Raw genomic sequence first — 15,045 nt, 5'->3', positions numbered from 1 at the left:
CCCCGTTTAGGGTTCATGAAGGAGGCAGCCAATCAATATGTCTCTCCCACATCCATGTTTCTCTCTCTCTCTCTCTCTCTCTCTCTCTCTCTCTCTCTCTCTCTCTCTCTCTCTCCTCCCCTGCTCCTTACCTTCCACTCTCTAAAAATCAATGGAAAAATGTCCTTGGGTGAGGATTTAAAAAAAGAAAATGAATAAACTCTAATGGCAATCTTTCTAATAAGTCCTCCTCCTAAGGGAGGAGCAGGTAATTGGAATTAATAAAACCAATTTCTGTAGTTTCAAAGTCTCCAACTTCAAATTGCATTTAAGGAGAACTAGATGGGTTTTAGAGGCTGCAGTTGCTGTCCGGAAACCATTCACATTTTGATAACTATGAGGCTGACTGACCACGCATCCCAGAGCAGCGTTTCTGAAAGCACAGTCCGTGAATCAGCTGCTTCATCATTACCCAGAGTGCCTGTGAAGAATGCACATTCCTGGGTCCCAACCCAACCTTATTACATTCAAATGTCAACATCAAACCTAAGTAGACAATCTCCCCAAATCATTCAAGCAAAATACTGGATCTAAATTCTACCTGTAATTCGTAGACACGAACAAATTTATCCAGGCAAGCAGTCACCATCACTTTTCCTAGGATGTTCACCACAGTCACTGCGTGATTGTGGCCTTTATAGATCCGCACGAGCTCCCCAGTCTGCATCGGGGGGGGGGGGGGGGGGGAGGAGTCAGTACCCTTTCCAGATATCTTCCCACTTTGAGATTTATGATTCTCTAATTCTAAAAGTCATAATTCTGAGGCTTCTTATACAACCACATAGCTATACTAATTTACTCACAAGCATTTGTTACCCACACAAAATATATGAAATGTATCCTGATGGAAAAAACATGGTGTCATAGGAAAAGAAGGGTCACCGCTCTATCTGTATGTATTTTATAGCTTTCGAAGTACAGTTGACCGTTGAACAATGCAGGGGTTAGGGGCACTGGCCACATGCAATTAAAAATCAGCATGTAACTCTTGACTCCCCCAAACTTAAGTTGTCCCTCATTATTTATGGAAAAATGGCCCCAATACCCTAAAGATACCAAAATCCTAGGCTCAAGTCCTCTACATAAAATGGCATAGAACAATGCATACAGTCAGCCCCCACATCTACGGATTCATAATCACATATCAAAAACAGTACAGGTATTTATTGGGGGGAAATCCATATATATATATATATATATATATATATATATATATACACACGGACCCAAATAGTTCAAACCTGTATTATTCACAGGTCAAGTATACTTTCACTTTTATCATTTCATTGGATCTGGGTAAGTCCCTGAGGACTTGGATTATCCCCAGGTTTACAGACCAGGAACTGGGCTTCAAAGAGTTGTCTCTATGACGTGAATAGAGTCTCTCGGCTGTTTTCATTAGTTCTATTTTAAACTATATACGATATCCACTTTCTTAGCGCCTCAGATGCTCAATTTATCTCATTTAAATGCAGCATTCAAACTAAACCTTACATAAACTTTGAGTCTGTCCCCTATTAAAATTTTTGATGAGGTCAGAATTTCTAGGGTGCTCAATGTTATTGAAGAGCTCATACATAGGGATTATTATTAAGCCTCTCACTGGAAAAGGGGCTTAATTTACATTATAGGAGATCTGATGAATCCTTCAGGCTTTAACCTCCTCTCTATTAAAGATTTCTTTACACCAACGGGCTTACATGAATGTTGTGGGCATGGACTGACTGATCACTGGAGCCGCTGAACACAAGGTCATTCACCACCTTACAGAAAAGAATTCAGTGAGTTAGATTCGGTACAAGGTTCTGAGTTTCCTCTGTAACTTGCAATGTATGTTGGTGAATTCTAATTCTGTTGAGCAAAGACTAAGTATAAAACAAATTTCTCAAATTTTCTAAACTGAAACTCATGTCCTATCACTCTGATGAATTGACAATGTATTATTGGGCCTGTTAACCTCTTCAGAATGATTATAGAGAAGGGCATTAGGGTATATCTATATTCTATAGCAGGGGTCCTCAAACTTTTTAAAGTGGGGGCCAGATCACGGTCCCTCAGAGAGCTGGAGGGCCGGACTATATGAACTACTAATTCCTACTGTAACACCTCGGCTGCACTCACTGCCCAAAAAACCTGGCGGGTCGGATCAGACTCCTCTGCGGGCCGCATGTGGCCCGCGGGCCGTAGTTTGAAGACCCCTGTTCTATAGTAAAATACACTTTCATTGTTTCTAAGTTAACATATTAAAAAAAACCCCAGCATATCCCTTGGTCCCAGGCCTGAAGAAAAGGATTGTAATCTTCTTCCTCTTTTCTAAATAAAGCATTAGATAACACGGAAAATGTCATTCAAACCCTTCTATTTGTGCCAGACAGCTAGCTCCTGTTCTCCTGCGCCATACTTGCCTTCATGCAGAGAATGGTTTTGCTGTGGCCCTCCAGAGTTCTGAGGAGGAGTCCGTTCCGCGCATCACGTACACTAATGGTACAGTCATAAGACCCCACAACCAGCAGCTTTCGGGCCCCTTCCTGAGCTGTGGCTAGACAGCTAACTGCCCGAGGACCATGGCATTCAAAGATTTCCAGTTGTTTGTTGTTCTGAAAAATAAGTCACCATCATATGGAGTAAATGCAACTTAGCTGGTAAACCTCAAAATCAGCTAACCCAAATCACTCCCTTAACACAAACTCTGAATTCTATTACCTGTACTTAAGTCCTCTTGGTCATTCCCTAATCTTTAACTTCCCACCTCTGCCATTCCTGTGCCAACTTTGTGTGTTCGTGACTCTCTCCGCCCCATTCCAGTGGGGCAAACTCTCACCTTATGGGTTCATTTCTAACTTCAACCACATTGTCCTGATCATAATTGGAACTTGGTTCTCTTTTTATGCCCTCCGTCCCTCCCTCATGTTAAGTTAATGATAATGAATGATCACCTTTTTTCTTTTTCTTTTCTTTTTTTTAATCACCTTTTTTTCATACTGTAATATATTTCCTATGTCACAGTCCCAGGAACTCATTCACTATTTTTTCCCCCAAAGTTGAGAATGACTTTCTTAGACAATTTCAACAAAGGTCTGTCCTTCTCCACCTCTCTGCTATTCTGGTGTTCCTGACTTCAAGTTCTATGGCAGCTTTCAGGACCTCTTCTCGTGGAGCACAGAAGCCTTTGTATCAGTCAGAGTCCTACGGTCACATCCTGAATTCCCAAACATTCCTTTCTCTCAGATTTCAGACTTGTTTCCCTCATCCCACACCAGTCTTGTTAAAGTCTCCTACTTCCCCAAAACCTCAAAAAATGTACCCGAGGTGTATGCATGGGGCAAAATTCCCAGAAACTAAGTAAGCACAGAGCAGCACAGCTGGGGCTCACAGAGCTAAGCAATGATTTCAGCCGCCCCGAGGTGCTAGCGAGACAGACTGAGAGTTCGGCCCAGTGGTGGGAAGACCCTGGTAAATGCCCTGGCTTTCAAGCACAGCATTCTGGGAGTGCGGCATATCAGAAAGGCCTAGACCTAACAAGGCTTCAAAATTCACATCTCTGCAGAGCTCAAATCTCTGTCTTGAGGTCCATCTTCTCTGGTTTTTCAACCATTAAAAGAATATTTGAATTTCTTGTCATCATCTTTCAACTAAGATGCTCCTAACTTCTATCTACCTTCGATACATTAAGCTAATAAAAGAGAAAAGAATTAGGTAATTATCACTGATTAAAATAGTTTAAAATTATTCTTTCTTCTTTATTTCTATTGCCCTTGACCACATCTAATCTAGGCTGTTAGCACTTCATATCTGGAATACAAATCCTTCACTAATTACCCTTCTGTGGTCTATTCCTATCAAGTGAACCAAATAACTTGGTGCTGAGTATATGTGCTGGCTGCTTCAAGACAGAAACCAAGATGTATTTTACAACTCTTACGTGAATGACACTATAATTGGGTGTAACATAGTAAACATTCTAATATGCCTACCATGCTGCTAAAAGATGACCAGATGGCCTTGAGATATATCGCTAAAACCAAACTCATCAATTCCATCTCTTAAATTATATCTCTTATCCATTCTCTTCTCTTCATCCTTAGTCTAACCTTTCATGTCAGCTTCTATTAGAAAGCCTCCCTGTGACTACTATTACCAATATTTTCCAATCTTATCAACTCCAGAATGACTTTTTCTAAAATACAGATTGGATCATGTATCTCACACATTAAAACCTACAAAATTAAGTCCAACTTCATTAGCAAAGCACACAGGGTCATCAAGAATTGGTCCCTACTCATTTCCTAAGCCGCATCCTGGGGCCAAGCACATAACAGATGCTCAATAAAGGTTCACTCAACAGCCGGGACCTGTTTGGCTCAATGGATAGAGCGTTGGCTTGGGGACTGAAGGGCCCCGGGTTCGATTCCGGTCAAGGGCATGTACCTTGGTTGCGGGCATATCCCCAGTAGGGGGTGTGCAAGAGGCAACTGATCAATGACTCTCTCTCATTGATTTTTCGAACTCTCTATCTCTCTCCCTTCCACTCTGTACAAAAATCAATAAAATATATTTAAATAAATAAATAAATAAATAAATAAATAAATAAATAAAGGTTCACTCAACAAATGAATCTATCTTTGAGTTAGAAAAGGATGAGGTCATGTGGGTATGAAAACAAACTTTGACTTAGTTCACTTTACAGAACAGACTACCCTCATGAAACCCCAAATCAGTTCCAAACCACATCAGTGTCATACTCAAAGGAATTTAAGCTCATTTTTCAGGGTGTCATTCCTAAAAATGAGATAGACTACTTTAACTTGTGACTCATTATTTGGCTCCTAATCGTCATGCTTGGTTTAATTTAGTAGAGTTACATTTTGGTGCTGGCAAGCTTAGGTCTGTACAGACAGAATGCAGGATCTTATATCACTTCCACCCAATGATAACAGTTTTTGAGTGGTGGTTGATTCGTTGCTTTCTCATGTAACAACAAGAAAATGTCTGTCTTTCACTTCTTCCCCAACAACCTTCCATTTCTTTCCACACACATCTCACACTATTTTCTTTTTTTTTTTAATTTTTAAAAAAATATATTTTATTGATTTTTTACAGAGAGGAAGGGAGAGAGATAGAGAGCTAGAAATGTCGATGAGAGAGAAACATCGACCAGCTGCCTCTTGTACAGCCCCTACCGGGGATGTGCCTGCAACCAATGTACATGCCCTTGACCGGAATCGAACCTGGGACCTTTCAGTCCGCAGACCGACGCTCTATCCACTGAGCCAAACCGGTTTTGGCTCACACTATTTTCAATTGGCATGGGAGCTCGGCCTTCCCTCCCCAAGCACTAACCTCTATGTTGAAGGTGACCACAGTGCCGTTTGCTAGTCCTGCGTAGAGGATTCGCCATCTGCTGTGAAGGCAGAGGACGCGGTCGTCCAGCTGGAGCTGCTCCATACACTCTCGCGTCTGATAACACACACAACACCGTATCAGCAGAGGTTAAGCAAGCAGAATATGAAACCCCCTTCTGAAAGCAGAGTATGAAATAATTTTATGAGGAAGAAGTAGTATCATCTATTTTGTAGAAGGCCATCTTAGATATTTTTTCTTCTTTGAAATATGTGGCCAAAGACTCTCCAGCTGTAGGTAGTAACAAAAACAAATAGAAATTCTATAATGTAACCCATATTTCTAATATGGAATATAGAAATTCTTCAAAGGGCACTAGGAATCAAGTATTAACCTCTTAAATTAAGTAGCCAAAGATAAAGTTAAAGCTGTATTTGACATCTAAAAGAAAAATTATAGTTGTATATGTAATTGCATTAATGAAATAGGTGCTTTCCCACAACTGATTCTCTATTTTAATAGCTTCCAAGCATCTCGTTCAAACCAGTGTCAGGTTAGCCCATCCATAATTACCTATGCCTTTAAAATATATAGAACCCCAAGCTTCACATCCAATCACTAGATTCTAATTCAGTAGGCTCTGGATTATGTATTTTATTTAATGTCCTTAGCAATTTTGATGCATATCCAGGTTAAACAAGCACTGTTTAATCTGATCTTCAAGAAACAATTTTGATAAATTTCCAGAACTGGGTTATATTAGCAAATTTAATTACCTAGAACCTAAAATAGGGCCAATAACACACTAAGTGCTCAAGATTTGTTGTTAATGATACCAAGCAACTAAATGCCAAATGTAGCTTTGAAAACAGGTTTGGACAGAGAGGTTAAAATTAAGATGGCTTTAAGAGGGTAGGATGTGACAAGCTGAGGGTACAATGAAGAGCTGTGGACTGTGAAAGCCCTTGTTTTCTTCTCCCAATCTTCTCTCATACCTACGAGTCAGTCTTTTAAAGTTTTCAATTTCTCCCATAAAATTACAAATATAAATGCCACACATGAAGTTGTAAAAAAAAAAAAAAAAAAGAAAGACAATAACTGTTGCCTCTGATTAGTGTAATCTTTTTGTAATTTTATAGAGGAAATTGAATTCTATAGAATGATTTTTTAAAAAAGAACTATTGGCACATGCAACATGAACTTCAGATATTATGGTGAGCTAAAGCTAATAATGCAGTATTGTTTATTTCAATGAAGTTCAAGCACAGACAAACCCTATAATGATAGATGCAAAGAGGAAGTGGGAAGAAAGAAGCATCTGTCTCAATGTCTCCACTCTACATAGTATAAACACAGCCAGAGCCGGTCAATATTATCACTTTTGATTTCTCGGAACCCGCTTACCTTAACGTTATAGCAGCGAATGATGTGATCACTGGAACCAGTGTAAAGGGCGGCGGTCTTCCCAGAGGTCTGAGTAACCAGGAGGCAGTTCACTTTCGAAGTATGGCCCTCAAAGGCACCAATGCATTTCCGACTCTAAAGTCAGGCATAGATCAGATTATTACTTATGGATATAGAAGGATCAGATACTACCTTTCCTCAGAAAAAAAAAAAAAAAAGGCTAAAACCCAATAGTTGACTGCTGCATCCTCAGTGCCTAGGAAAGCGCCTGGTGCACAAACAGTGTTCAGTAAACAGGTGATCAATAATGCCCAGCCAGTGGTCACATGCAATAAGGTGCTTCCAACCATGTCAGCTGAGTAATACCAAAAAATACTCAGGGCAATTCACTATAAGGGTGGCAAGAATTTTAAGTAAGCCTAGGGCAAGGCTCTCCAACACACAGACCAAAGATCTACCAATTCCAAACTGAGGCTAATTACCCAGAGAGATTCCTACATTTGATTCAGTAGCTTATGAAAATGCTCCATAACATTCTAAGACATGTCAGGTGTCATCACAGGTCCTAGTGGTCTAGGTACAGTTTCGTAAGCCTAACAGTTATCTGTGCTATCTCTGAGATCTATTTAGAATATATACCTATGCATGTCCTTATCTTGCAATTCAGAGTTAGAGCCAATCCCCCAAACCTTACACTCACACTTACTGGTACCATTGCTTCTTTCTGTCAGTGATCCTTTGGCCCCTCAGGTTATTAGACTAAAGGAACCTATATACTTATTGCCTACAGCAAACACATTTTCTTGGTTCCATTATCTAACATTTTGATTTTTCAGAAATTCAGCAATTTTAAATACGTTCACAGTGTTTGTTCAGACAACGCAGTGTTCCTAAAGTTTCTTGGCTATCATTGTTGAAAAACAGATTTAGTTTAACATATACCAAATTCAACTCTCAAAAATTCATTCTATGAAAATTCAGAGAAATGGGCATTAGATTATACTAGATGTGTGTAGTGGAAGACAGTTGCTCTCTTTAATAACTTGTACAACTAATCAACTATCAGGGAAAATGCCTCCTCTCATACTTCCCCAGGATTCTTTTTACTCCCCTATTATATAGCAGCCAGCAACTGACTTCATCACAAGCTCCAGGGATCTGACCAGCCCACAGGTCTGTTGTAATCCCACCTTCCTTTGCCAAGTGCCAAGTGCTCATTCAGGGAATGATGCCCGAGACCCTGGTTTGGTGGTGGGAGGAAAAAGAAACCCCAGCAGCTTCTGGATCTATTTGTGAGCAGGAGAACACCTTAGGAAGAGGTGATATGAAGACAGTAGAGTGGAGACACAGAATAAAATCAAGTTCCTAGGGACCCTGTGGAGCAGCTGGACCAACTTTACCTAAAGTTAGTCTAAATCCCACCCATATCTAGACAGCAAATAAATTCCCCTATTGCTATGAGTTGGAGTTTCTAAAACCTGCAACTACTGAAAACATTCAAATTGCTGTATCAACTTACCACCAGATTATAAGCTCGCACGGTTTTATCTGCTGAACAGGTATACAGTAAATTCCCAAATATCTGAATTGCATTCACTGCAGCTTGGTGCCCCTCGAAACTGCCTTCTGTGGGCTCGTCATCATCTCCTGGCTCTGAAGATATTTCTAGAAAACAAGAATATGTTTCAGAAACATGTCCACTGTGTCTAAAAAGATACGCAAAAATTAAAATCATTACATAACATGGTGGCCCTGTGTTCGTTCTCCTTAGAGTTTCTGTCGCAAAATACCATGGTTTTCATTAAGATCTTCATTATGAAGATTTACAGTAAGAAAAAGCAGGGAAGGCCTTTCATTTTTAAAAAAAATGATACTTACCTCAGTCAGTTTGGCTCAGTGGATAGAGCATCAACCTGTGGACTGAGGGGTCCCAGGTTCGATTCCGGTCAAGGGCATGTACCTTGGTTGCAAGCACATTCCCAGTGGGGAGGGGGGAGGTGCGGGAGGCAGCTGATGGATGTTTCTCTCTCATCGACGTTTCTAGCTCTCTATCCCTCTCTTCCTCTCTGTAAAAAAATCAATAAAATATATTTTTTTAAAAAGAAAATACTTGTATAATGAGTTTTTGAGTGATAAAGGGAAGGCACCAAATATCTGTCACATACAGTTATTTCACTGAGCAAGACATTATTCTTTAAGCAGTTCTGCCTCAAAGCAAAAAACTCTGGAGCCAATGAAACCTTAATACTAAATAACTGAATAGATAAGAGAGCCAAGTAAGAGAGATGGGCATAAGAAACTGAAAAGTAGGATTTGAGGATTTAGGAATACCTTAACTGCTGGTCAAAAACAATCCCCTTGACGCTAACTCCTACCCCCTATTCTATAAGTACATTTAAGCAGATTTAAACCCTGGCTCTAACTTTTACAAGCCTTTTCTCTGTGGTAATTTAAATAAAACAGAACAACCAAATACCTGAAGAGTTCTTCGATCCTTTTATGGAGGAGATCACGGTCTGAGTTTCTGCCACACTACAAAACAATAGCAAAAGTCTTCTTAGCATCTGTGTGAATAGGACAGGTAGTAAAACCTAAATGTTCCTGAGTCAAAGTATTGTTCTAATCAATGGGCAAAGTAGCAAATGATGAGATCATTTTCCCATCTGAGATTTCTATATGAAAGGAAATAAAAGTATAGTAAATATTTGTAACACAAATGAGAAAGCAGCACATCTCCACTGCCAAGTTTTTGAGTCTTCCACATATGCAATGCCTAAAGATTTTCTATAAATTTGATTTTTTTTTAAACTTCTGAGTCATAACAGAAAGTTTTATATATATATATAATTTTTTTTTTTAAGAATGGTGAAAACTCTTCTGATTGGACCAATACAACATTTCCCTACCTCACAGGGATACCGTCTTTGTAGCGGGTGCCAATCTCACTGGTAGAGCTAACTTCATCACAGCCAGAACGAGACGTTTCTAACGAGTGTTGCTCTGTGCAGTTCCAGATATCCTTCTTGGATGGGCTGTCTGGCTTCTCCTCTCCGGAGTCAGAGGAATCAATGGCCACCACTTCTAGCTGAGGGTTAGGCAGTTCTAGGACTTCCAGGGAGGAGTCACTCTCTGGCTCATCCCTGACGCTCTCTTGTTCGAGCCCCGTTCTGCTGTCTTCCCAGGTGGAGGTTGTTACTTTCCCTCCTTTGGTTGACTTTCCAGTCTTGGCTTTCCTCACAGGTTTGGCAGTGAATACGTCCTGTTCGGTGTCGCTGTTCTCAGGAACATGGGCGGCTCGCAGAGTTTTCTTCTTCCTAAGTTTCTTCTTTTTCTTGTTCCCCCGCGTTTCAGCCGATGTCAGAGTAGACTCTGCTTGTTCAGGCTGGTCAGCGGGCGAGAGGGGCTCCTTCTCTAACGGGGTCTCTGAGGCAAAGAACAACCTTGGGAAAGAACTGGTACAGGCGTCAGACCCGCTGTTGCCTTTGCTTGGCTCTTCGCCTTCTTTGTTTATGCCAGGAAGACCAGCTGATTGGGAAGAGAGAGCACGTTCCCCGTTCCTGGTGCTTCCTTGCTGCACAGAAAGCCTCAGTTCCTGGCTGGGCTCACGGAGATTTTCTGTTAGCTCTGACAAGGACAGCGGTGCCGTGAGGGATGCATCAACTGGACGCCGGTCACTGACCTCTCCTGAATAGAGAAGGAAAAAATTATGGCACCTTTTTGTGTCTGCTATTTATAGTCATCAACTGCAATTATTTGTTACTGGTTGAATCTCTAACAAATAATGGCCTTTCAGTGACATATTAAACCATGGCTTTTAAAGCTGTTCTCTCACCCCTCAATTTCCCATAACCGACATAAATGTGTTACACCACGTAGTACACTTTGCCTTGCTCAATCTCACGAATAACGCGCATGTTCTATACCCTCCAAAGCTCCTTATGGGCAGGAATCGTTTCTATCAATCTTTTTTCCTTGTTTCTTATTTGAAATATCCACATTCTGAACATCATGTTCTATTCTTAGACACTAAAGTATCTATTTAACCAAAGTGCATTTCTTCTTAATTTTCACTATGCATTTTACCTGTATATCATCCAGTTAGCTAGTACATACTAGTAGTTAAAAAGTCAGCTGACTTAAAAATGTCCATTTTTTTTTGACTTAGCTATTTCATGTCTATAAATGTAAACTGATGAAATAATCACATACTCAAAAAGACATATATAACATGTTACACAGAATCCTAAAAACAAAAAACAACTAAACATTGAAAGGAATTAAATAAGTATTGCACATCCAGATTATTATGCAACTTCTCAAATATTATGTAACTAGTAAAATAAAATATTTTAGATAAATTATTTTTATGACATAGGGAAATGATCATGACATATTAAATAGAAAAAAGCCAAGTTATAACAGACTACAATCTATCCTTTGTACAAAGTCTACATGTACACACCAACATGTAAGGTTTTTTTTTAAAGACTGAAAGCCCTGGCCAGTGTGGCTCAGCTGGTTGAGCGATAGCCCATGCACCAAAGGTAGTCGATTCAATTCCTGGTCAGGTTCATACCCACATTGTGGGTCTGGTCCCTGGTTGGGGTATGTGTGTGGGAGGAAACCAATCCATGTTTCTCTCTCACACTGTTTCTTTCTCTCTCCCTCTCCCTTCCCCTCTCTATAAAATCAATAACAAACATATTTTTAAAACATCCTGCCCTAAGCAATTTGACTCAGTAGATAGAGCCTCAGCCTGCGGACTCAAGGGTCCCAGGTTCAATTCCGATCAAGGGCAAGTACCTTGGTTACAGGCACATCCCCAGTAGGGGATGTGCAGGAGGTAGCTGATTGATGTTCCTCTCTCATTGATGTTTCTAACTCTCCCTCCCTCTCCCTTCCTCTCTGTAAAAAATCAGTAAGATATATTTTTAAAATAAATAAATAAAATATTTCCCTATTCTGATATAAAAAAGACTGAAATAATACAAGTTGCCCAAAAAAATGTATACACACTTTGATTATAAAGTCAGTGTTTATTAATATACAGTTCATTTTCAAAACTTAAAAGAATCTACAGAAATGAATAATTTTTTTGTCAATGCCTGTTTTCAAACTGGTGACCGTTCTGGTCCAGGCACTGCTGATAAGGTGAAGCAATGGAATCGCAAACATAAAGAATCATTTCGTTCGGTATTTGTGCGCCCTCAACCCATCGACTGTTGCTGGTTTTGTACCGTAAACTTTTATGTATCCCCATAAAAAAAAAAAAAAAAAAAAAAAGTCTAGTGGCACTTTAGGATAAATTTTCTTTGGTCAAAGCTTAGTCTGGCTTCAAATCAGTTAAACCTGAAAAGGATTGAAAATTAGGTGAGTGTATACATTTTTGGGGGACACTTATACATATAACTTATTTAGATTTCTAGTTTCCCAATTACTTATAATGAACATAAATTAGAGCATTTTTTATTCTTAAATTTTTAAAATTGATTTGAGAGAGAGAGGGAAGGAGATGGAGAGAGAGAAAACATCAAAAAGAGAGAGAAGCATCAATCGCCACCTCCACTGGGGATCTCGCAACGTGGACCTGTGCCCTGACCAGGAATCAAATTGCAACCTCTTGGTGCATGGAATGATGTTCAACTGAGCACACCAGCCAGGGCAACATAAATTAGTCTTACAATCAGAAAGAAAAAAAAATAGAATTAAAATTGTTTTTTAAAAATTAGTTTAAAAGATCACTATATTCTTTATTACTAGTTTTTAAAAGAAAATACTATCGCCCATATAAAAGTAACAAAATTCAATATGAAAGACAATATACATTTGATACAGATATCTAAATTAGTGTTTCAAAAGGTAAAGAAATAGAATTCTTCTTCAGAATTTTTATTTTGGCTTAAGAAATTACACAATGCCTGTTTGTTTACTTTTTACTTAACTATTAATATAGCACCATGGTGGCTATGCAAATTTCAAGTAATATTTTAAATTGCTCAGAAGTTATTTTCAAATGGTAACCAAGTGAGTGTTATTTTAGGTAAAGACTAAAACTAAAAAATGGCTATTTCTCAAAACCATTCCAGTTCCCATTAGATGATTCTCAACTCCAGAGCCCCCTCTGCCTTTCATCATGGCTACCTGGCTTCTCAGGTTTGTATTACCCATGGCTTGTGCTTTAGGTGATAAAGACAATCAAGTGCTAAGAAATTCAGAGAAAATATCTTATCTGACCTAACAACATCAACCTTATTTATCACCCCAGAACTAAATAATTCTGCACCAATCCTAATAAGTGGAACTTCTTAGGTGCAAATACAAAATCAAATAAGTAATTCTATATTAGAGAAAAATAAGGAAAAGTTATTGATACTTAAGTAATTCTCCTGAATGAAGAAAACCTTAAGAAAAATTAATTGTATTAACTTCAGTTTAATGAACAAGTCTAATGTTACATCACTGATATAAAATTGCCCATTACAGGGTTGCCCTTAAATCAGAGAAAAATTGACATACTATTAGCTTGCAGTAATTCCTTGGACACGTTGCAAGGAGAGCCTTGTGACACAGCAGGCACATTATCTTCTTGTTCAGAAGACATAGGTTCCTGTTTAATCTGAATCGACGAGTCCGGAGCAGGAACACTGCCATGGGCTTGGAAAGTGGGAGATGTGGGTGATGGGACTCCTGTGGATGATGGAGGCTCCAGGAAAACTGGGAAGAAGGGAGTAGGCAGCAGCGTGGCATCAGCAGATGTTTGCGATCTACTGCTCCTCTGTTCTCGAGTAAGGCTACAGGGAAGCTGGTATGGGCGTTCAGAAGGTTCATATGTTTCTGAAATGGAATACATACATACATACAAAAGCAAAAATGTTATCTGAAAAGTCACTTGTTTCTTAGCCAATATGTATTTTTAAAGATTATATAAGAATTTAAAGGTTCTCCTAATTCTTCAAAATAGATTATCATATCTACAAAACAACCAAGGCTATAGAAAGAATAGGCATTAATAATTTTTCAGATTTTGCCAAAACCGGTTTTGCTCAGTGGTAGAGCGTCGGTCTGTGGACTGAAAGGTCCCAGGTTCAATTCCGGTCAAGGGCATGTACATTGGTTGCGGGCACATCCCCTGTGCAAGAGGCAGCTAGTCGATGTTTCTCTCTCATCGACCTTCTAGCTCTCTATCTCTCTCCTTCCTCTCTGTAAAAAATCAATAAAATATATTTAAAAAAAATTTTTTTTCAGATTTTAAGTGACTTATCCAAGGTCATTCTAATAAAGAGGTAATATGCAAATTGACCATCACTCCAACACACAAGATGGCCGCGCCCATGTGGTCACAAGATGGCTACCACAAGATGGCCAGCAGGGGAGGGCAGTTGTGGGTGATCAGGCCTGCAGAGGAGGACAGTTAGGGGTCACCAGGCCTGCAGGGGAGGACAGTTGGGGGGGACCAGGCCTGCAGGGGAGGGCAGTTGGGGGAAACCAGGCCTGCAGGGGAGGGCATTTAGGGGCGACCAGGTCTACAGGGGAGGGCAGTTGGGGGCAACCAGGCTGGCAGGGGAGGGCAGTTAGGAGCAATTGGTCTGGCAGGGGAACAGATGTCGATCAGGCTAGCAGAGGAGTGGTTAGGGGGTGATCAGGCTGGCAGGCAGAAGCGGTGAGGGGCAATCAGACAGGCAGGTAGGCAAGTAGTTGGGATCAAGCAGTCCTGGATTGTGAGAGGGATGTCTGTGTCAGTTTAGGCCCGATCCCAGTGGGCCTAAACGGAAAGTCTGATATCCCTCAAGGAGTCCCAGATTAGAGAGTGTGCAGGCCGGGCTGAAGGACACCCCCCACCCTTGCACAAATTTCATGCACTGGGCCTCTAGTATAGATACTAATAGAAGAGACAAGATTTGAACCCAGGTGTTTTGATTCCTGAGCCAAGGCTCCTTCTGTAATATACTGTCTCCATTGCTAAGCATTTTGGGGATGGATGTACAGTCTTACAGACCTTTCAATAGAAGAATGAAACCAAAGAGACATGAGAGAAATCATATGATTTTTTAATGACTATTTCAATTCCCCTCTATAGAGAAAAAAAATAACAAGCTACAGAAGGCCCAATCCAAATACCTTGCAATCCCTGTAGAATCTGTATTCTATGTGTCCTCAGTGCACTCATCTCCATAGTTATCTAAAAACAAAGTATTTTGTTATGAATTTTCAAATCCAATTTGAGAGATTATCCACTTTCATTAAATGTTCCACCTGCTGTTG

General features: G+C 39.9%; 1 protein-coding gene across 5 annotated transcripts in view; it reads right to left on the bottom strand.

Moving 5' to 3' along the window:
- ZNF106 (zinc finger protein 106) overlaps window positions 1-15,045 on the bottom strand; it is a 54,914-nt gene that overhangs the window by 8,493 nt on the left and 31,376 nt on the right. For 4 of the 5 annotated variants that reach the window (XM_084902746.1, XM_084902748.1, XM_084902745.1 and 1 more), the window contains 10 exons: window positions 14,902-14,962; window positions 13,300-13,617; window positions 9,690-10,467; window positions 9,260-9,315; window positions 8,303-8,448; window positions 6,784-6,918; window positions 5,380-5,496; window positions 2,445-2,636; window positions 1,740-1,802; window positions 581-700 (listed from right to left, as the gene is read on the bottom strand). In XM_084902746.1, the coding sequence (XP_084758872.1) occupies window positions 581-700; window positions 1,740-1,802; window positions 2,445-2,636; window positions 5,380-5,496; window positions 6,784-6,918; window positions 8,303-8,448; window positions 9,260-9,315; window positions 9,690-10,467; window positions 13,300-13,617; window positions 14,902-14,962 (1,986 nt within the window). Of the gene's footprint in view, window positions 1-580; window positions 701-1,739; window positions 1,803-2,444; window positions 2,637-5,379; window positions 5,497-6,783; window positions 6,919-8,302; window positions 8,449-9,259; window positions 9,316-9,689; window positions 10,470-13,299; window positions 13,618-14,901; window positions 14,963-15,045 lie in introns of all 5 variants that reach the window. The other variant, XM_084902744.1, reaches the window with a different exon arrangement.

Source organism: Pipistrellus hanaki, assembly GCF_964339955.1.
Source record: "Pipistrellus hanaki genome assembly, chromosome: 1".
Taxonomy (NCBI): Eukaryota; Metazoa; Chordata; class Mammalia; order Chiroptera; family Vespertilionidae; genus Pipistrellus; species Pipistrellus hanaki.
Note: the sequence above shows the minus strand (reverse complement) of the source record. Positions and strands in the feature narration are given on the sequence as shown.